The sequence below is a fragment of the Halichoerus grypus genome, chromosome 15 (assembly GCF_964656455.1).
Source record: "Halichoerus grypus chromosome 15, mHalGry1.hap1.1, whole genome shotgun sequence".
Classification (NCBI taxonomy): domain Eukaryota; kingdom Metazoa; phylum Chordata; class Mammalia; order Carnivora; family Phocidae; genus Halichoerus; species Halichoerus grypus.
The window spans coordinates 16,125,379-16,146,414 of NC_135726.1; the positions used below are offsets into that span (position 1 = coordinate 16,125,379).

The 21,036-nt window shown below is 43.1% G+C and overlaps 1 protein-coding gene across 1 annotated transcript; it reads left to right on the forward strand.

Moving 5' to 3' along the window:
* Nucleotides 1-4,217: 4,217 nt before the first annotated feature.
* On the forward strand, nucleotides 4,218-12,762 carry PSMD7 (proteasome 26S subunit, non-ATPase 7). The gene is made up of 7 exons (XM_036070833.2): nucleotides 4,218-4,412; nucleotides 6,472-6,563; nucleotides 7,403-7,495; nucleotides 8,240-8,337; nucleotides 8,890-8,970; nucleotides 11,037-11,128; nucleotides 11,803-12,762. Exons 1-7 carry the CDS (start codon nucleotides 4,339-4,341, stop codon nucleotides 12,245-12,247), a joined length of 975 nt encoding a protein of 324 aa, XP_035926726.1. The 5' UTR covers nucleotides 4,218-4,338; the 3' UTR covers nucleotides 12,248-12,762.
* Nucleotides 12,763-21,036: the final 8,274 nt, after the last annotated feature.

The window sequence follows — 21,036 nt, forward strand, 5'->3', positions numbered from 1 at the left end:
GACTTGGTCGGTTGAGCATCTGCCTTCAGCTCAGGTCATGATCCCAGGGTCCTGGGATCCCTGGGATCAAGTCCCGCATCAGGCTCCCTGCTCAGCGGGGAGTCTGCTTCTCCCTCTGTCCCTCCCCCCTGCTCATGATCTCTCTCTCTCTCTCATGCTCTCTCTCTAAGTAAATAAATAAAACCTTTTTAAAAAAATGACACAAATAAATGGAAAGATATCCCATGCTCATGGATCAGAAGAATTAATATTGTTAAAATGTCCATACTGCTCGAGCTATCTATAGAGTCAATGCAATCCCTACCAAAATTCCAATGACATTTCTCACAGAAATAGAAAAAAACAATCCTAGAATTTGTATGGATTCCATTTGTAAGGATTACAAAAGACCCCCAAATAGCCAAAGCAATCTTGAGCAAAACAAACAAAGCTGGAGGCATCATACCTCCTGATTTCAAACTTTATTACAAAACTATAGCAATCAAAACAGTATGGTAGGCATAAAAACAGACACATACACCAATAGAACAGAATGAGAGTTCAGTGGTCAATATTTGACAGGGAGCTAAGAATACTCAGAGGGGAAAGGATAGTCTCTTCATTAAATAGTGCTGAGAAAACCAGATAGTCACATGCAAAAGAATGAAATACATCACTCACAAAAATAAACTTAAAATGAGTTAAAGACTTTCCTTTAAGACCTGAAAATGTAAAACTCCTAGAAGAAAACATAGGGGAAACGGATCCTTGACACTGATCTTGACAAATTTTGGACATGACATCAAAAACGTTAAGTAGCAAAAGCAAAAATAAATGACTGTGACTACATCAAACTAAAAACCTTCTTTACAGTAAAATAAGCAACCTATGGAATGGAAAAAAAACATTTGCAAACCATATATCTAATAAGAGGTTAATATCCACAATATATGAAGAACTCATACAATTCAATAGCAAATAATAATAATATTTAAAAATGGGCAGAGGATCTGGACATTTTTCCATCCATACAAATGGCCAACAGGTACATGAAAAGATGCTCAACAACATTAGTCATCAAGGAAATGCAAATCAAAACCACAATGAGGTATCATCTCACACAATAATAACATGGTTATTATCAAAAAGAGATAACAAGTGCTGGCAAGGACAAGGAGAAAAGGGAACCCCTGTGCATTGTTAATGGGAATGTAAATTGGTGCAGCCACTATGAAAAAAAATATGAAGATGCCTCAAAAAACTACCAGAACTACCATATGATTTATGGTAGTTTATTTAGTTATAGCCCACTTCTGGCTATAGATACAGAGGAAATAAAATCACTATCTGAGATGTCTGTACTCCTGTGTTCATTGTGGCATTATTCATAATGGCAAGACATAGAAAAAACATCAGTGTCCATTAATGAATGTATTGATAAAGAAAATGGATGAATGGGGGAAAAAAGGAATAGAAAAAAAAGTTATACATATATAATGAAATATTATTCAGCCATCAGAAAGAAAGAAATCCTGCCATTTGCAACACGGATAGACCGTAAAGGCATAATGCTAAGTGAAATACACCAGAAAAACAAATACTGTATGATCTCACTTATATGTGGAATCTTAAAAAGTTGAACTTACAGAGAGTAGAATAATGGTTGCCAGAGGTTGAAAGGGTGGGAGAAATGGGTGGAAAAGTGCAAGTTTCCAGTTATAAGATGGGGATATAATGTACAGTATGGTGACTATACTTAACAATACTGGCTTATATACTTGAAAGTTGCTAAGAGAGTAAATCTGAAATGTTCTCAACCCCCCCCCAACACACACACACAAAAGGTAATTATGTGAGGTGATGCACATATTAACTAACCTTATTGTGGTAATCATTTTGCAATATATATGTGTATCAAATCATCATGTTGTACACATTAAACTTACACAATGTTATATTAATTTAAATCTGGAAAAAGAATTTAACATTAAAAAAAAAGAAAAACAAAGATGATCAAAGGAGAGGAAAATGTATTATCCTTAAGGTCTCATCAGGTCCTCTTCAAGTTAAGTCCAGAATTCAATGAACAAAAGAAAGTGGATTTCTTATACCTCCTTCTGCATTCCTCTGAATGAATTCAGCCCCCTGTAGTGGCTACAATATGAAGTATGATTTCAAGACAGTTCCATTTAAAAACGGAGGGGGCAAGACAGAAAATACCTTCCTTATGATTTCAAGCCATCTTCTTTAAACTCTTTACATATTTTAGTAAAAAAATAAAGCTTTCTTTAGACTCCAATTCTTAAGTCTTATTTGACACATGAGAAAAATCAAAACCTATCTTTGATCTCCTGATACCTGTTAAATTTTTCATAACAAAACTGGGGGGAGGGAATCCTTCCAAGCTCTTTCCATAACAGATACGTGTCTATCCTGTGTTGAATAGCATCATATAAGAGATGAAACAAGAACTATCTACTTTGGGGACGCCAGGGTGGCTCGGTCTAAGTGTCTGCCTTTGGTTGGAGGTTGTGATCCTGGGGTCCTGGGATGGAGTCTCACTTGGGGCTCCCTGCTGGGTGGGGGGAGGAACCTGCTTCTCCCTCTAACTGCCTCTCCTCCTGAATGTGCACTCTCTCTCTCTAATAAATAAACTCTTAAAAAAAAAAAAGCTTAAGGGGCGCCTGGGTGGCTCAGTCGTTAAGCGTGTGCCTTTGGCTCAGGTCATGATCCCAGTGTACTGGGATCGAGCCCCGCATGGGGCTCCCTGTTCCACCGCGGGAAGCCTGCTTCTCCGTCCCCCACTCCCCCTGCTTGTGTTCCTAAAATAGCTCTTGCTATTTCTGTCAAATAAATAAAATCTTTAAAAAAAAAAAAGTTTAAGAATATCTACTTTGAATCAGGCACTAAACAATTAGCAAGCATGCTTTAACACATCACATAATGGGGGCTGACTTAAATTTTCTTTATCTTAAAGTTCTGTTATCTTAAGTAGTAGCTATCATTACTAGCCAAATCAAAAACATGAAAATGAATGAGGAAAATCCAAAGCAATGTTCCCAAAACTAGGAAGAGTACATATAATGAAACTGATGGGTAGAACCCAGAAAAGAATTATCAAAAGCTCCCTGATTACAATGGAAGGAGATCAAAATTCAGAGCAAAAGTCTCTTGGTTATTCTTCAGAGAAGTCAGATGTGACCTCAGGTGCTATTGGGAAGGTAAAAGTTGTTCAGACAGGGCAAACGGGCGCCTAGACGGCTTAGTCAGTTAAGTGCCCAGCTCAGGTCATGATCCAGGGGTCCTGTGATCAAGTCCCACTTCGGGCTCCTTGCTGGGCGGAGAGCCTGCTTCGCCCTCTGCCTCTGCCCCCCCACCCCCACCCCCGTTCATGCTCTCTCTCTCAAATAATATCTTAAAAAAAAAAAAAAAAAGGGGCAAACAATAAGCAAATAAGTCAAGTTGCTTAAGTATTGTTTTTGTTTACACAAACAGCAACTTAAAATTAGAAATACAAACCTGTATGGAATTAAATAATTTGCCTCCTTCTGCAAATACGTTTAAGTTTTTGCCTCCCGCATTACCCACTTTAGTCCTTTTTCTCTTTCCTAGCTAAATACCAAAACATATTTCGAATTAGTTTTTACCCTTACTTCAACCCTTAGCTAAGCTTTCATTTGAAAATCAACCTGAATTATCTGACTCGAGGCACAAACTGAATTCTTCTAGCCCTAGTTAAATGGTAAGTAATATAAACAGGGAGAAAAATAGAAAGACAGGTTATCTGCCAAGTGTCCATAGTAAATATTAAGGGTTAACTCCCCGATAATAAGAATATATTAAATTACCAAATCTACTTCAACGACGTGCCCTAATGCTAAAGATTTCAAGTTGAGAAACCCTGGAAGATTCTGGCTTGAAACAAAGGTGAACATTTTCTGGGTGGTGGAGATATGAGTTATTACTTTTTTCTAGTCTTCAAACCGGGTTGGGGGGGGAGGCTGTGAACTGGGAAAGAACTAAAGCGAAAAGCCGCTGCAGGTAACGGTGCGGGCCCAATACCAGGAGGTCAACCTTTATCAGTCTCCACTGTCCCTTTAGCTTCGAAGACCAGGGAAACTCGTAGCGAGTCACCCAAGCCGGGCCCCACCTTGCTCCGGCCTTTCCCCTCCTCAAGATGGCAGCAGGCGCGAAAATCCGGGGCGGCGCGCGCAGCACTCTGGGAGCGGAAAAGGGGGACCGCGGCGGCGGCCGAGCCGGAAGAGGAGGAGCCGGGCCTGGAGGATCCGCGAGAGTCGCTGCTATTGCCGGTGTTTGCGGGTCGCAAGGAGCGGGGCCTGGCGGGCGGGGTGTGTCGCGATGCCGGAGCTGGCGGTGCAGAAGGTGGTAGTTCACCCCCTGGTGCTGCTCAGTGTGGTGGATCATTTCAACCGGTGAGCGGGTGCGCGGGGCGGCCTATCGTGATCGCCGCTGCTGAGTCACTGGCACGCTGGGACGGCGCGGCGGCCGCCGGGGCGCTGAAGGGCCGGGGGGTGGCACTGACTCCCCGAGGGGCCCGGACCAGCCTCGGATCACCAAGCCTAAATCACCCCGCCTCGTCCCGCGCCCCCAGCCGGCACTCCGCGCCTTGGACTGCACGATCCTTTTACCCGAGTCCGTACGCTGCCAGAGTATGGGGGGGAAGCTTCATTTAGCCCTGATCCCCCAGGCCTCGTGCCCATCTGTCACCTCGTCAGCCCCTTTTCACCAACAAGACTCGGTGCCTCGTAGGAAAGCCCTACAGATTGGCGCTTCTGTGCCTCTGAAAGCTGTCACCAAAATTTTGGTCTCAGCGCCTTGAAGGGCTCCCTTGAAGAGCTGTGGTTTCTAAGCAGGCAGCTGTTCTGACGGTAACTTAAAGTGTAGATTAGGTGTCAAGCTTTTCTTTTAAAAATGAGAGTGTTAGTTGCTTTGGGCATTAATGAATAAGCTGAAACATCCACAGAGTTTCTTCCGCCTTCCCTTCCCTTGTTTTGGAGCTGTTCATCCCGCTGGACCTGTTACACGTGTTCATAACTTTTACAAGATAATTACTCGAATTGGCAAGTGTAAAGACCCACTTGGGAGCATCTGCTATAAAGTCAGTTTCGAAGTGCCTGTTCTCTTGCAACTTGCGTTGTACAACTACTCATTCAGCCATAGCTAAGAAAACAGTGAAGACTCCATGAGGTTTAGGGTCCCCAGTTCCACTGCTTTGTAGAGCCTTCAGCCTAACAGGATATGCGTGCATTCCCACTGTACAGTACGTGGTCACTGTCTTTCTCCCTTGGATACTAGAGGTGCTAAGGGGACAAGCAGCATTTCAGCTCTATCTGGAGGACACAGTGCAGGCAGACACTGCTAGGTGCTGTGTCGTAAGAGATGTAGGGTTTTAAAAAAACACAAATGGATTTTTGTAGACCAAAAGAAAAGCACAAGAGTGTGGAACTTTCCTTTGAAGTGTGGAAATTCAGTGCCTAAGATTACCCCCCAAAATCAGAACCACCAGGGATACAGAAAACTTTGACCCAAATCCCAAATTTAGGAAGCATTTATAAATTTGCCAGCCCAAATGCTTAGAAAAATAGTACAGTGAAACCAGTGACTGTTAAGGAACTGTAGTTCGTTTTACAGTGGCCTCTGTCTTTCCTTTGAAAGTGGAGCTGTATTGCGTCTGTGTCTCATTTGCTAGTGGTCGAAGGAGAATTCTACATGAAGGTCAGTGAAATGAGACTGTGTCCGTGAGAGGTTTGACAAGGAGGTAGACATCCTGAAGTAAACTGACTCATTCAGCCGTCCTGTCAGTGTGATTAGTCACCAGCACACTTCGGACTTGTGCCTGATTAAGCCATTCACAGAGACCACAGATGGCACACACGTACCTCGGCGTCAGAACCCATTTTCTGAGCCCCTAGAAGGTACAAAGAATTAGACCTTAGAGTGGGGCATGTCCACATGGAATGGATATTCCAGAGAACAACTGGCAAGCCAGCCCATAAAAGTGGTTCTACTCTAGCATCTTTTATCTCTGAAAATATTTAAGGATAGGGAAGAGGAGGAAAGTTTAAAGGAGAAAACTGCAAAAGAAAAAGTTAAAGGTGGCAGCACAACTTAAATGAAATGTACTTTTCAAACACCAACCAAATAACTTTTTAAAACTCTTCATATCTGGGGGGGGGAGTTCATTTTCTCCATTTTCAGGTTCTAGAAACTTTGCAATTTTTCCAAGCGTGTATTTCTTGCAGTTAACCGTGTAAAGACTGCCAATGTACAAAGTTGGTGAACTATCCATTATATTTACTAAAATTTAATATTAAGAACTAACCTGACACTATTATATTTGTTTAGTAGGATTAGTTCCCAGGTAAGCTAAATTGTATCTGTACCATTGATATTTCCTATTGAGTATCTATCTAATTGTTGGGTCCGTGTCTCTGTGTGCCTGTCAGACTGACCTTCTGCTTTCTCCTTCAGAATAGGCAAGGTTGGAAACCAGAAGCGCGTTGTTGGTGTGCTTTTGGGGTCATGGCAAAAGAAAGTACTCGACGTATCCAACAGTTTTGCAGGTACAAATCTTACGTTCTGAGCCTGGGTTAAAATGTCATATATCTTTAAAATTAAAAAAAAAACAACTTTTGTGGTTTCCATTTTTACTACAACCCAGAAATTCTTGTCAGAATTGCTAAAGTATAGAAGGAAGGCTTAAGGTTACTCACTAAACTGAATAGTAAATATTTTAAATTTGCAGGCCATATGGTCTCCATTACAACTGCTCAGCCCTGTATTGTAGCAGGAAAGCAACTATAGACAGTATGCTGACAAAGGGCTAGCTGTATCCTAGCAAAACTTTATAAAAATAGGCAGCTCTGATGTCTTTTGTAAATCCCTGCACTAGACTGTTAACCATGGTTATGGGTTGGCAGGGGGAGATGGAGACCATTACCTTTTACTCAATGTCATGAACCTTTACAAGAATGTATCCTTGTATTTTACGATTAAAGTAACAACAAAGAACAAAATAATTGCTCTAGAATGAACTCTAGACTAGAGGTCATGAACTCCAGTATCTGAAAGGACCAAGCAGTAATGTTATTCATCAAAGGGAACTATTAGGAAGTGATGGGGCTTTTAGCAAACTGACAAGCATGTGTCCATTTTAAAGGGGGAAACCTCTATCTGGCTGTAGCCAGTTGTTGCCTGGCTTTCCAATTTCAAGAGAAGCTGGAAGTCTGGATTTTTATATGAAATCTCCCAGTTTTTAATGAGAGCAACTCAAAAATAATTTTAATACCATGCTGGACAAACCAAACACTTAGGTGGATCCAATGTGGCCTAGAGGTCTCCTGGGCTAGTTCTGTCCAGCACCCTACACTAAATCTTACTTTTTTTTTCTCTCTCTCTTTAGTCCCTTTTGATGAAGATGACAAAGATGATTCTGTCTGGTTTTTAGACCATGATTATTTGGAAAACATGTATGGAATGTTTAAGAAGGTCAATGGTATGTCTTGATGTTTTGTTTTGTTTTTTAAGAAGGCATTGTGGCATTGATTTATATGTGTGTGTATTTGTGTGTGTATGCACCCAAGAACATGCCCCTGATGTCTTTTTGTTTCTTAGTATTCCCTTTTCTTTGTTTAATGTCAAGGGCTCTTTCACTTAGCTATACTTAAGTTACTTAAGACTAATGGTAGTAGAGGAATGGGGCACAATAAATGAGAAACTAGAGTAGCAATTTAAGGCCAGCTAGACCCACCTAGGTTTTGGATCTAGCCCTCTGTAGCAGAAAAGTGAAGAACTATTAAACAAAATCCACTTGCCCCGAGAGCTTAAATACCATCAGGGTAAATATATCTCTCTGTCACATGTATCATTTTCATTTTATTTCATTATAGCAACCACATATGCTTTGGAAATGTTTATTCCCACAACATTCACAGTTCCAATCTCTGTGACCTAGACTTGCATTTGTTTATATGTTGCCTTGGACTTGTTTTCTAGTGTCATGTGTGACTGGTCTCAACTAGTCTGAGACACAGATATCTCTGCATTTCCCTCACTGCTTATTTTCTAAGAATTCTGTTTTTCAGTTTTAGATTTCACAAGTATGTCAAGATTTAAAATGGATGTCTGGAACTTTTTAAAAAGTAGAGAACATAAGGGCTAGAGTTCTTACCACCCTTTTTGAGGGAATTCTATAGATCTTCATGTAACAGTTCAAACCCACTAATGTTTTCCTTCCCAGCCAGAGAAAGAATAGTTGGGTGGTACCACACAGGCCCTAAACTACACAAGAATGACATCGCCATTAACGAACTCATGAAAAGATACTGCCCTAACTCAGTAAGTGCTCTCTATCTTTAAAACTCTTGAATGATATTCCTTGCCAGCTAACATATAAGCATCCTAGGAAGGATTCGGGTAGCAAATCATTTCACTGCTTTTTCTCTAAACTGCTTGTGTTAATTTGTTTTGTATAGTATACACTAACCCAGGATATTTACTAAGTAACAGTAAATATGTGCTAAGTGCTTAATCCTCTCGGTAGCTAAATGGGGTGGTTCTCCTCCTTACAACAAGAAAACTGAGGTTCAGAATTGTTAGTAAGGTCTCATACATGTGGGGACCAGGATCAAACCACTGGCTGTCTTGATTCTGGCTTCCTCATGCTTGATAACCACACTATACTACCTCTCAGCTTGTTGATGGATGGGAGTGAAGAGCAGAGCACATGGTGGGATCATATGAAATGCAGACTCATTTTTGCTGAAAATTCCAACTCTTTTCTGGTTGAATGAATGAAATAGCTTCAGTAATCATCATCAGTAGAATGGCTATGATTGTTCCTTATGTGCTTGGTATGAGGTGGTTTGCTAAGGTGTGTTTTTCTGCCAGGTACTGGTCATCATTGATGTGAAGCCAAAGGACCTGGGACTGCCCACAGAAGCATATATTTCAGTGGAAGAGGTCCATGATGTAAGTCCTCATGCTGTGAGCCAAGGAGATTAGATTCGCTGCTTATTGGACAATCTGGATTTTGTGTTGTTTTTAAGTCAACAAATCTTTTATCTGTTAACAAAGCATAGGTTGTTGATTTTTGTCAACAGTTTCATACTGTTTCTTTCCCCCTTGAGTTTTTGAATCCCCACATTTTAAAAAGAGGGCCACAGAAATCTAAAATCCTCTTTTACACATGAAATTGAGGCCCAAAATTATCTTATGATTGCCCAGAGATGTTCACAACAAAGTAAACGCAGAGCCTGGTGAGCTTAGTCTTAATCTAATGCAGTTTCCACCATTCGGCTCCTCTGTGCCAGCATTCCTTTCTCCTTGAAGATTTTCATTCCCTGTAGACGAGACACAGGTTTTCAAATAGAGTGAGCCAGAGCTGCCTGGAGCCATATGGCAAGACCCATCTGTGTGATTTGACACCTGAATACTCAGCTCCACAGCATCCAGTACCTGCCGTGTGCTTTGGGTGTAGACACAAAGAGGTTCCAGAATATAGCTTTTCTCTATTTCCAGGAAAACTAAACTGATTCTAGGGTAGCATTTGATGTGAAAATATATGTTTTGTTGTGAGCATAAAATTTTGCACTTGAGCTCAATCTTGAATTTCCAGAATCAAAAGTCTGAGGATAAAGTCTGCCTTTGGATTTAGATACGTAGACTTTATCCTTATATTCAGTTTTTAAATCAGGGAAAAGATTTTAGGTTAACTCCCTGCAAGTGTCTCTTGCACTGAGCTCTGTCCTCTTGTTTTTCTTTCTGCCTTGCCACCAGGGAATTTAGATTAAAATTTATTTCCTTGTTGCAGTAAGTCTTTCATCCTTGGTCTGATACAGTTGTTTTTGTTTTTGTTTTTTAAGATTTTATTTATTCATTTGAGACACAGAGATAGAGCATGAGCAGGGGGAGTGGCAGAGGGAGGGGGAAAAGCAGGCTCCCTACTGAGCCAGGAGCCTGATGTGGGGCTTGATCCCAGGACCCCGGGATCATGACCTGAGCCAAAGGCAGACGCTTAACCATCTGAGCCACCCAGGCAGCCCCTGATACAGTTTTTTAAGTTAATTTTACCCTGCCTTTTTCAAAAAGGAATCAGAGGTTCTTACACACACACACACACACACACACACACACACACAAATAAAGCAAGATTTTTAAATAGGGGAGAGAAGGGAGATGAAGACCACAATATTAAATGAAGCCGAGGAAAAATGAGCACCTGAAAAGGCATTCCATGCAGTCCTGACCATTCCAGCAGACAAAGTCAAGAGGAAAATGGCATTTGCAGGATTCACACTGTCCTGGAAAAAATAATTACTGCAAACATTTATACCGCTTAATATAAGTTAAGTGACTTTCCCAAGGTCCCTCAGCTCCCTTGTGCATGGCAGAGCCAGACTTGGAACCCAGGCAGTCTGGCTCCAGAGTCTGCCCTCACTGCTATGCTGTCCTGCCTTGCAGACATTTTACAGCCGTTACAGACCATGTACAACCTCTTCTGGCGTGAGATCTGAGGAAAATTGCTCCTGAATCCTGTCAGGAAGCCACTAGGTGATACAGTGAACCAAATACCTGAACGGACCCTTTGACTAATTCAGGCCACCAGAAAGCCGGTTATGCTGACGGCATTGTTTTGGTGCTCTGGCATCATTTGATCTGAAGGACAGTAGGTGGTTAAAAGTTAGATTATCTGACATCAGCTTGCCTCCAGTACACGTATTCTGTATACTGCCTGTTCTAGAAAGAACTATATGCTTTAAAAATCATCCTAATTGAGACTTTCTCAAGTGTCCATCCCCACAGTGGGCTTAAGGAATTATCAAGATTTTCCTCCGAGACAGGGAGCAGGGCCACTGCAGTGTCAGTCTAGAAGGCTGAGCTTTCAAAGCAAACCTCGCCCATTTCTGCCCACACTTGGGAAGCCTAGTGATGCACCCATGAGGTGATATCACTGAAAGCAGAGGAATCAAGGTGTGAAAGGAGTATGTGCCAGGGTGTTTGTAAGTAAATAACTATAGTTCAGCCTCCTCTCCCAGGATGGAACTCCAACCTCAAAAACATTTGAGCACGTGACCAGTGAAATTGGAGCTGAGGAAGCCGAGGAAGTTGGAGTCGAGCACTTATTACGGTGAGCGTCAGGACGGCATCGGAATCATAAGTGGCCCAAGAGGCTCTATTAGGAGTGGGGAGATCTGGGTTCCAGGCTTGGATCAGTGTCTTGAGTTACAGTTGATGACTGTGGATAATACATCTTGTCAGCAGTGTTGACTGGGACAGGAACACGTGTGGGAAGGAAATGTAGGTGTGCTTTCTTCCTGTGTATGTTGTTTTCAGTGAAGGTAGCCAGCTGTCTGCAGAGAAGCTACGTTAGGATGGGTTTTTATTTTAAAATACTATAACCCTGACTTTATTCGAAAGGGTCATAGTTTTTCTCAAATAAGATTCCCTGCAATTCAAAAAGTTAGTCCTGACTGATGGAAGCTTCTCACAACATCGTATAGATGGGGGTGGAGAAAATGCCATCCTTTTCAGGACCAGGGAGTCGAAATAGATAGCCTTTTTTTTTTTTTTAAGTGAAGATGGTTTCATTTTAGTTCTCTTTTTTGAAAAATGTCCTGTGATAAGAAAGATAAAGTATATGCCTCCAAATCAAAACTGAGGCAGTTTACGAAGTAACATTTTTCTTTTGAAAACTAGCCCTTCCCCACAAAGCTGGGTGTTTGCCTAGATTGTAAGAAGCTGTGTGATAGTATTAGTGTACTGATGCTTCTTCCTGCCCTTTCTTCCTGTGGGTTATTACAGGGACATCAAAGACACTACAGTGGGCACTCTTTCCCAGCGGATCACAAACCAGGTCCATGGTTTGAAGGGACTGAACTCCAAGCTTCTGGATATCAGGAGCTACCTGGAGAAAGTGGCCACGGGCAAGCTGCCCATCAACCACCAGATCATCTACCAGCTACAGGACGTCTTTAACCTGCTGCCAGATGTCAGCCTCCAGGAGTTTGTCAAGGCCTTTTACCTGAAGACCAACGACCAGATGGTAGTGGTGTATTTGGCCTCGCTGATCCGTTCCGTGGTCGCCCTGCACAACCTCATCAACAACAAGATCGCCAACCGGGATGCAGAGAAGAAAGAAGGGCAGGAAAAAGAAGAGAGCAAAAAGGATAGAAAAGATGACAAAGAGAAAGAGAAAGATAAGGAAAAGAGTGATGGAAAGAAAGAAGAGAAAAAGGAGAAAAAATAAAACATGTAGCTTTTTAATTTGTAAATTAAAATCTTATAAACTAACTCAGTGTGCCACTAGAGGGTTCTTTTTACTTTAAGTGCTTGTTAAAAAGCTGTACTGCTGAGAGCTCTCTGGCCCGGGTCCCCCTCGCTGTGGCGGGGAAGCAAGTGCACAGAGGCACTGAGCTCACAGCCAACGGCAGCTTAGGCTGCCACGCGTGGGGGATACGACAGCTCAGCCTTCAGATCACGTGAGAAAAGTGAAGAGAGGTAAACAGAACCTTACTGGTACTCTTCACTGTTCTACCTATCAAACTGGAAGTTGAATTTCCCCCATCTCAGAAGACTCTTGGGGTTGGTTTTTGGCAGTTTGCAGAATTGCAAAATGGAATGCATGAATTCCGTAAGCCTTAGAACACCCTGAGTTCTGACCCCCTGCACTCTGTACCCGGAGCTCTGGCATTATCAGGGCTTGGGATCCAGCTCCATATATTGTTTACCTTCGAAGACACAATTAAATGACTTGGTTTGTAAGTCTGTGTTCTAGTCGTTTTTGATTCTGGGAGTGACAGTCCTTTTCAGAAGCAACCAAGACTTAGTTTTTAGTTGAAGCTGCCTTAAAGAATTTAGACTTGGAATTTTTCATGAAAGAGAGTCTCACTCCTTTAAAAACAACCTGATGGTGAGAAGAGCTCTCAACTGAGCCCAGAAGACCTGGGTCCTAGTTTGTGCCTCAGGTTTGTCATCTGTGAAGTCCCTAAAGCAGTTTTTAATAAGGGACACAGGGCAGTAGGCCTAGGTACATCAGACCCCAAGGTTAGTGGGATGTTCCGGAGGATGGAACAAAGTTTCCCCAAAAGAAGTGCTCAGGGCTCAGAACAAGTAAGTAATCATTTGACCTACAGGAGTCCCTTAGATATTAATTCCCTCTCTTGAGCAGATAGAACCTAAGAGTTCTCTAATGCACCATATGGATTATCAATGTTCAAAAATTGAAGAATAAAATGGCACTAAAATTAAGTTGAATCTCAGAAGCCACTTTACAGTGTTCTAATGTCTCAAAGTTTATCAGAAACATCAATTTTTATTCCAAAGAGCTAATTAGTGGAAATTGGGAGTAGACTATGATGTGTAAATAAGCTTTTATTCAACTTAACAGGGGCATGCCAATGTAAGGGCTGACTTCAAGTTTCATGAAGATTCTGACCTAAAATGGGATGGTTAAGGAGAAACTGGAGTACCAACTTTTACTTGTCTATTTCAGCAGTCAAAATCAGGGTTGCTGCATCTAATTGGATAAAAAATTTGAAATAACAAGTCAAACAGATCTGAGATCTATTTAAAACCACAGGAGTGTTGAAGAAGCTTTTGAGATTTGGTTACCACGTTTCAAATATACTGATGTAAGAAAGGGAACCTGAACATTAACACTCCAGCAAATGGGCAGGAAAGAGCCAGGATGTTTCTGAGGCTAGGCGAGGAATGATGAGAATGTCATCCCAAAGAGTGGATCATTTATGTAAGGGTCAGGGGGCAATCAGAGACCACACAGGATTCCAGTCCACTTTTAGTAGTATAATTTGTACTCAAACAGCTCTCCAGGGTCTTGTAACAACACAATGCCACACACTTTAAAGTTTGTCACCATTTCATAAACTGGAAAGTTCGTGGAGCAATCTAAGACCATGGGAATACCCCGGCCTTGTTATATGTAATAGTCTGACCCATGAATGGGCAGAACTGACTTCTACCTTTTTTTTTTTAAGATTTTTTTTTTTTAATTTTTAATCTCTTCACCCAACATGGGGCTCGAACTACAACCCTGAGATCAAGAGTCACATGCTCTACTGACTGAGCCAACCAGATGCCCCAAACTGAATTCCACCTTTCTAACAGGATCCTCTATTTCTTGCAAAAACAGTTTGTAGACTGTAGCTTAGGCTCATTTTCTAAAGCAAAATTGACATCCTATATAAGAGAGTGACCCTCATAAGGTTATTCATGAAGTCTTGCTTACACAAATAGCAGCTGAATTCACCACATAACCCATGACCCTCACCTGAAATAAAGCCTTGTGTCTCTATAGCCTGGCAGTCTCAAGATGAGATCTCTAAACTACGTCTGTTGTTTTTGAAAATACCAAAAATTACGTCTTGGAAAAAGTCTGCCCCAAAGTCTGGATCCCGTATCTGTCGCCGCAACATTATCCTCACTTCCACTGCTAATGCTTCCAACTGACTTGTTAAAAGAATTCAGGCCGCTCTCGCTACACACATTACAGAGGATGGTATTTGTGCCTTACTGGTTTTGTGTGATAACAAACATCCGAAATATCCCTCAACCTGTAAGTTATCCTTCATGTAAAGATGGAAACTATCAGAATGGAACAACTTTGGGCCAACTAATTAAATGTTCTTTAATTATGCTCAGCCCACCAATGACTAAAGGGACAAGAGAGAAGTAATCCTGTTAAGGAGCTACCCTATTACTTCTCCACTGTGCTAGATGCGGGGTATACCTTTCCAGGAGGGAACAGCAACCTCAGAATGGCAATCCAATTTCTGGAGGACCCTGCAGCTATGAGAACTTTCACTTCAAACAAAAGACTGAACACAGCCCTCCTAAAAGAATGAAATCAGGGTTGTTCGTTACACTACAACACACTAAGAAAACTAATTCATTTGCCCCTGTTCCCAGAAATGGGGAGGGTTTGGGGCATGCTTCAAAGGCAAGGACACATTTGATTTATGTGACCCACAAGAGCAGATTTTTTACAGCTTTCCTAAACAAATTCATTCCAAATTATTCGATGTAATAGAGACAAGTACTAATTTGCGTATCTATGCTATTCAACTCCGTATCATCGGTGTTTGCCTGGGAGCAGCAAAGAGTTCAGATCTTTCAAAAAATAATAGACATTCTTGTTGGGGGAGTAGGGAGAACGTTACTCGGAAAGCAGGGAAATGGAAGTGGGGAAAGAAAAGAGAGGAAAAGAAAGGAAGGGGAGACCAGGGAAGTTAATGTTTCCAGGGCATAAATCCAGAGAAACCTTTTTCTCAGCATTCCCCTTTGGAGCCAATCTGTTCTTTGACACTAGAGGGCGCCATTGACTAGTCTCGTCTCTTGGCCAGAGAAGCCTTTGATGTCCGTTCAGCACAGAATGGGGAACCTTTCCCAGTTGCTTCCCATCACTTCTCCTTTGGGCTGCAACCAGCCAGACAAGATTTTGAAGGAACGTGGAGAGTGTATGGGTGCAAAAAGATTGGGTCAGGTTGCCACTCCTCCTCCCTTGCTGTTCTCCACTCACTCTGCTGCTTGGGCAATGAATATACATGGTCTTCTCTGCCCTTCAGATAGCTCGTTCTCTGATTTTCCTCACTGCTGATACCACTCCTGGTGTCTTCAAAAACCATATTCAGTGATGTCCTGGTAAATGTGAAACAACTAGTTCTCCAAAGAAAGGGGGTGGCGGGGTTTGATTCGTAGCCTTGGCCAATTCCCCTGGTGTAAACACTCCCACCATGGCTGGATGGCAAGATCCCAGCATTAGTTGGGAAGAGACGCACAGTGGCAGAGCATTACAGGGTATTTCCTAAATACAGATACAATAGACGACACTAACCTCAAGAACATGCATGGCAGTAAAATGTAGTAGCATAATTCGGATATGATTGTATTTTGAGTATGACCTTTTTAGATATAATTTATTTCAATAAAAATTTGTACAACTTACCTACTTCATGAGACTCTCTGGGAATCTGTGTTTTTAAGATGCTCTCCTTGGGGTTCCTGTATACATCGAAGTGAGAGAACCTTTATTTTGATATAGACAAATCTATCCATTTCTTGCCCTGGTTAGCACTCTATGAGTCATTTTTAAGAAGTCCTTTCCCACCTCTGGGGGCGCCTGCGTGGCTCTGTCAGTTAAGCTTCCGACTTCAGCTCAGGTCATGATCCCAGGGTCCTGGGACTGAGTCCTGAGTCAGGCTCTGCACTGAGCAGGGAGTCTGCTTAAGAATTCTCTCCCTCTGCCCCTCCCCCCCTCAAATAAATAAATAAAATCTTTTAAAAAAAAAAGTCCTTTCCCAGCTCAAGACTTCTTCTCAAACACATGTCTATTACACTCCACGAAGTGTCTTCCTTCGCAGCTTAGTACCCATATCAACCTCTTTCTATACACTACAGCTAAAGTCTGATCAGTAATAACATAACTTGGCTACTCTTTTAACCAAAATAACCAACTAAGGTCCTTACTTCATCTATTATCCCTTCTTTCCTTATTTTCAACCCTGGCTTTATCCCTACCTCTTACCCCTCAGCATATAAACACTCAATTCTCTCCCATCTCCACATACACACACACCCCTCTGTCCCGGTTAACTTCATTCAGCAAGTAGCCATCTGTGTTTGCTACCTTCTCTTCTTTATCTTCCAAGCATTTTTTTAAATCTTACGCAATCCAGCTTTTGTCCCCACCAAGCCATTAACAACCTGCACTAAAGTCACCAATGGCTTCCGCTCTGCCCATCCAGTTGACCCCTGTCAGCCGTGACCTCACTTGACCTGACCTCTGAAGACTTCTCTCCTGGTGCTTGTCCTGCTTCTCTTGGACCTCATGGGCCCCTTTTGCTCAGTTTCCTCTAAGGTGTCCTCTTACTTAACCTATCACTTATATATTTTTAAAAGTCTCAATCTATATGATGCTTCTAATTCCAAAACTTGTTCCTCCTCTTTAGTCTATATCCTGGCTAGTCACCCACTCGCCCAGAGTATAGGAGTCACACTGGTCACCCTGCTCACCTTCAGCCTCTGCTTTCAGCCACCTGCTGGTCCTACCACGTGGACCATGTCTGATGGCTGCCCTCTGCATTTCCCTGCCCCTGCTTACACCTTCATCTACCTTTCCTGTGGCTAAGGTTGCCTACCTGCCATTTCTGCATACTTTCTCACTTTCCTTTTCCATATTCTATCCTCACGCCAGAGTCAGCTTGGCTAGAGGATGAATCTCAGATGTAGAGGGTTGCATGATCTTACTCCCCGGCTCACGCCTATCATCATCATCACTTTTAAGGCCCGTCCCACCTGAACAGTTTTTACCTTTATCCTGATTTCCACAATAGTTCTAGCCCCCCTCACACACACAAACACACAAGTGATAGATGCTTAAATGTGTTTAGTAAATGTCCTTAGATATGGATGGATCGTGGAAGAATACGCAGTATAATTTTGTAGGTGCATGCGTTTTACATTACATATATGGTATTTCCCTTTCGATCTCATTCTTTCCTACCCTTTTAAAATTCAAAACAATATTGGGGCGCCCGGGTGGCTCAGTCAAGCGTCTGACTCTTGACTTTGGCTCAAGTCATGATGTCAGGGTTGTGAGATCAAGCCTGGCATCGGGCTCCACACTGGGCATGGAGCCTGCTTAAGATTTTCTCTCTCCCTCTCCCTCTGCCCCTCCCCCCACCCCGCTCACACATGCTCTCTCGCTCTCTCTCTAAAATAAATAAACAAACAAATAAAATTCAAAACAATATTGTAAAGGCCTATCTTCATTCACTTCATAGCTTTTAATCGCATGTAGCAAAGACAATACTATGTAATCCTCAAATCGCATTTCATATTCCTCGTTCCTGACCTACCACGAACAATACTTCCCATCCACTTTGCTGTTTGAGACGGCCACAGGTTAGCCTGGACAATGACGAGATGGGAGCAGTGCACGCAGTGTGAAGCCTCTTTGGTCTCTCCCTCCCCCTGCCTTCGCATAGAGGAGGAACATGTTGAGACCCACCCTGACCCGCCAACCTCATTCACCCCCTTCCTGCTTACCCTCCATCGGTGCTCAGCCACACCAGCCTTCTACCCACTTCTGGAACATGCTGGTCTCCCAATCAGGCCACTATACCTGATGGGCCCAACCCCAGGTGTGGCTCTTTGCTTGACTGGCTCCTTCCCAGCTTTCGGGTCTCCAGGCTGAAACACCTGTTTGGAGATGCTTTCCCTAAGGTCCTATCTCAAGTAGACCCTTTCTCCCCTATCCCACTTGCCCACAGTATACTCTATCCTATTTATCCAGGGTACAGCATGGTGACTATAGTTACTAATACTACTTCCGAGTATTGTATACTTGAAAGTTGCTAAGAGAGTGGATCTTAAATGTCCTTACCACAACAAAGCCTTAAATGTCCTCAACAATAAAACCAAAATGGTAGTTATGTGAGGTGATAGATGTGTTAACTAACTTTACTGTGGTAATCATTTTGCAATATATACTTGTATCAAATCACCATCTTGTATACCTTAAACTCACACAATATTCTATGTTAATTATATATCAATAAAGCTGGAAAAAAAATACCTATGCAGGGGCTTCCCAGACCCCATGGCAGACAGCTGATGCACCAGGGCTGTGTGCCCTGTGGGAGAGCAGGGACAAGATGAGAGTCAAATTCAGTGTACGAGCTGCTTCTCCCCACCCCACATACCCTATATTTTAGCCACTGTGAAACAATTACAAGGAGTTAACAAACCATCATGACTATAAAATCCAAAAGTTCAAGGGTGAAATGAATTCCCTCACAGAAGAAACAATGCTTCCACATCCGTGGCCCGTCAGGGCCCAGATGCTCACGCGGGAGGCCACTATGGAGAAGGAAGACGTGCCCCTTGAGCCAACCTCAGTGAGAGTCGAGGAGCTGCAGAGGCCCTCCTTCAGGCTGGTTTACTGCAGTAATGGTACCACCTACCTTGCTGCTCACCCTGTAATTACAGAGGCAACAGCCCCAAAGCGTCCTTGAGAGACTGGACAGGACTCTTGCCAACTGGGTTTGGCTGGAGGCCCAGATAAGCACTAATGACATCCCAAGGCAGAGTGCCACTGTCCCAGGCTGGGCCAGACCCAAGGCCTCTGAGACCATTGGTGCTGCCGGGCAGTTGATGTCAGGCTGTGGACTGGGGACAGGGACTGAAATGACTCCCTCTTCCCAGTATTTGCTTTCCCCAAGGAAAGGAAAAGAGCAATACTGGTCCCTTTCTGTCTTTGTTCCTGGTTAGTGTGATTTTTTTGATCTCCACACAATCTCCATGCTCTGGCTCTTTCATTTACTAAAAATCATGGCCACATTCAGGGCCCGGAACATGGAAGAGATGCTAATCCAAGGACATTCCATCTGACCTAGGATGGTGTATGAGTTATCTATTGCTGTGTTAACAAAGTGCCGTAAAACGTAGCAGCTAAAACAACACACATTATGACCTCACAGTTTCTGCGGGTCAGGGGCCCCAGCGCAGCCCGGCTGGGTTCTCCGCTCCGGGATGCTCACAGGCAGCAATCAGGAGGTCCGCTGGGCTGCAGTCATCTTAGCGTTCCAAGCACATGTGCTCGTGGGCAGGACTCATTTCCTTGTGGACTGTTGGACTAAGGGCCTCAGTCCCTCGCTGGCTGTTGACACGAAGCTCCCCTTAGTCCCTTGCCACATGGGTCTCTCCAACATGCAAGTTTGCTTTGTCAAAGTGCACAAGCCGAGAAGGCAGTAGAGAGCCTGCTAGCAAGGAGGAGGTCAAAAACCTTTGTAACTCAAGCAGGGAAGTGACACCCATCACCTTGGCCACGTTCTATTGGTAAGAAGCAAATCACTAGCCCAGCACCACTCAAGTGGAGGGGATTAGCCTACTAGGATGTGAATACCAGGAAGAGGTCGTGAGGGGGGCACCTAAGAAGTCTGCCTTCCTGGGGGACGCCTGGGTGGTTCAGTCGGTTAAGCGTCTGCCTTCAGCTCAGATCATATCCTGGGATCCTGGGATCGAGTCCCGCGTCGGGCTCTCTGCTCAGCAGGGAGTCTGCTTCTCCCTCTGCCTCTTCCCCGGCTCATGCTCTCTCTCTCTCTCTCATAAATAAAATCTTTAAAAAAAAGAAGAAGAAGTCTGCCTTCCACTGATAGAAACAGAATTCATCAGAGTAATCCACAACAGGCTACAGGGGGTGTTCCCTTTTTTAATTTCAGCACTTAATTAATGTGTTAGAATGAAGATAATGTTAATAGAAAATGCAGAAGTAAAACATTCCTCCTGTTTATAAGCAGGACTATCTTTGGAGACAGCAAAATAAAACAAAGCAAAACAAACCCCAAGCATTAGGAACCAAATCAGTGCTCTTAGAGAGCTAAGGCCTAATGGTCTTAAACATGGTCAAATGACTAAAATTCAATTCTGAAATGTATTTATCATTGCTCCCTGCCAAGAGACTCCATTAAAAAGAGATTTCCCGTTGTTCCCTGGCCACTTGGCCCAATTTGAGAGAGAATGAGCACGTGAAAGGTAGAAAAGAGAATTCAACAAGTTTCTAGGAGGAAAGCAGAAGTGGCCAGCAGCAGGATCTCCAGCCGAGATGAGTGTGGAAGGTTTTCCTAGGAGAGTTCTGGTGAGCCGGGAAAGGCTCGGACCCGAGAGAGGTTGGAATTAATGCCACAGGAATAAACAGTGGCAGATTCAATGAAAGTCAGGTCCCCTTTGGGACCCTTATGCACAGATTGCCAGCTGCAAGCTGCCCCCTCCTCTGCCCACCCCCTCACCCCCAACCCCGGCAGATCTATCAAGGGAAAGGAAGTTAATGGAGATGGCAGATTAACCCTCTCTTCGACCTCTCCAATCTCACCGCTCAAATGACAGTGAAGAAAGCTTTATAAAAGTCTTTCTCCACAAGGGCAAAGACAACATAAGAGGATTCAGTGCCTGGACAAGGATGTTCAACAAAATGTTAAAATGTTCAAAGGTAGAAAGCAGGTGGAGGAGCATAACTGGCCA

Coding starts and splice junctions, on each gene's coding strand:
- PSMD7 (XM_036070833.2), top strand. CDS start 4,339: ATGCCGGAGCTGGCGGTGCAGAAGGTGGTAGTTCACCCCCTGGTGCTG. Junction 4,413..6,471: donor GTGGTGGATCATTTCAACCG/GTGAGCGGGTGC, acceptor TTTCTCCTTCAG/AATAGGCAAGGTTGGAAACC. Junction 8,338..8,889: donor AAAGATACTGCCCTAACTCA/GTAAGTGCTCTC, acceptor TTTTTCTGCCAG/GTACTGGTCATCATTGATGT.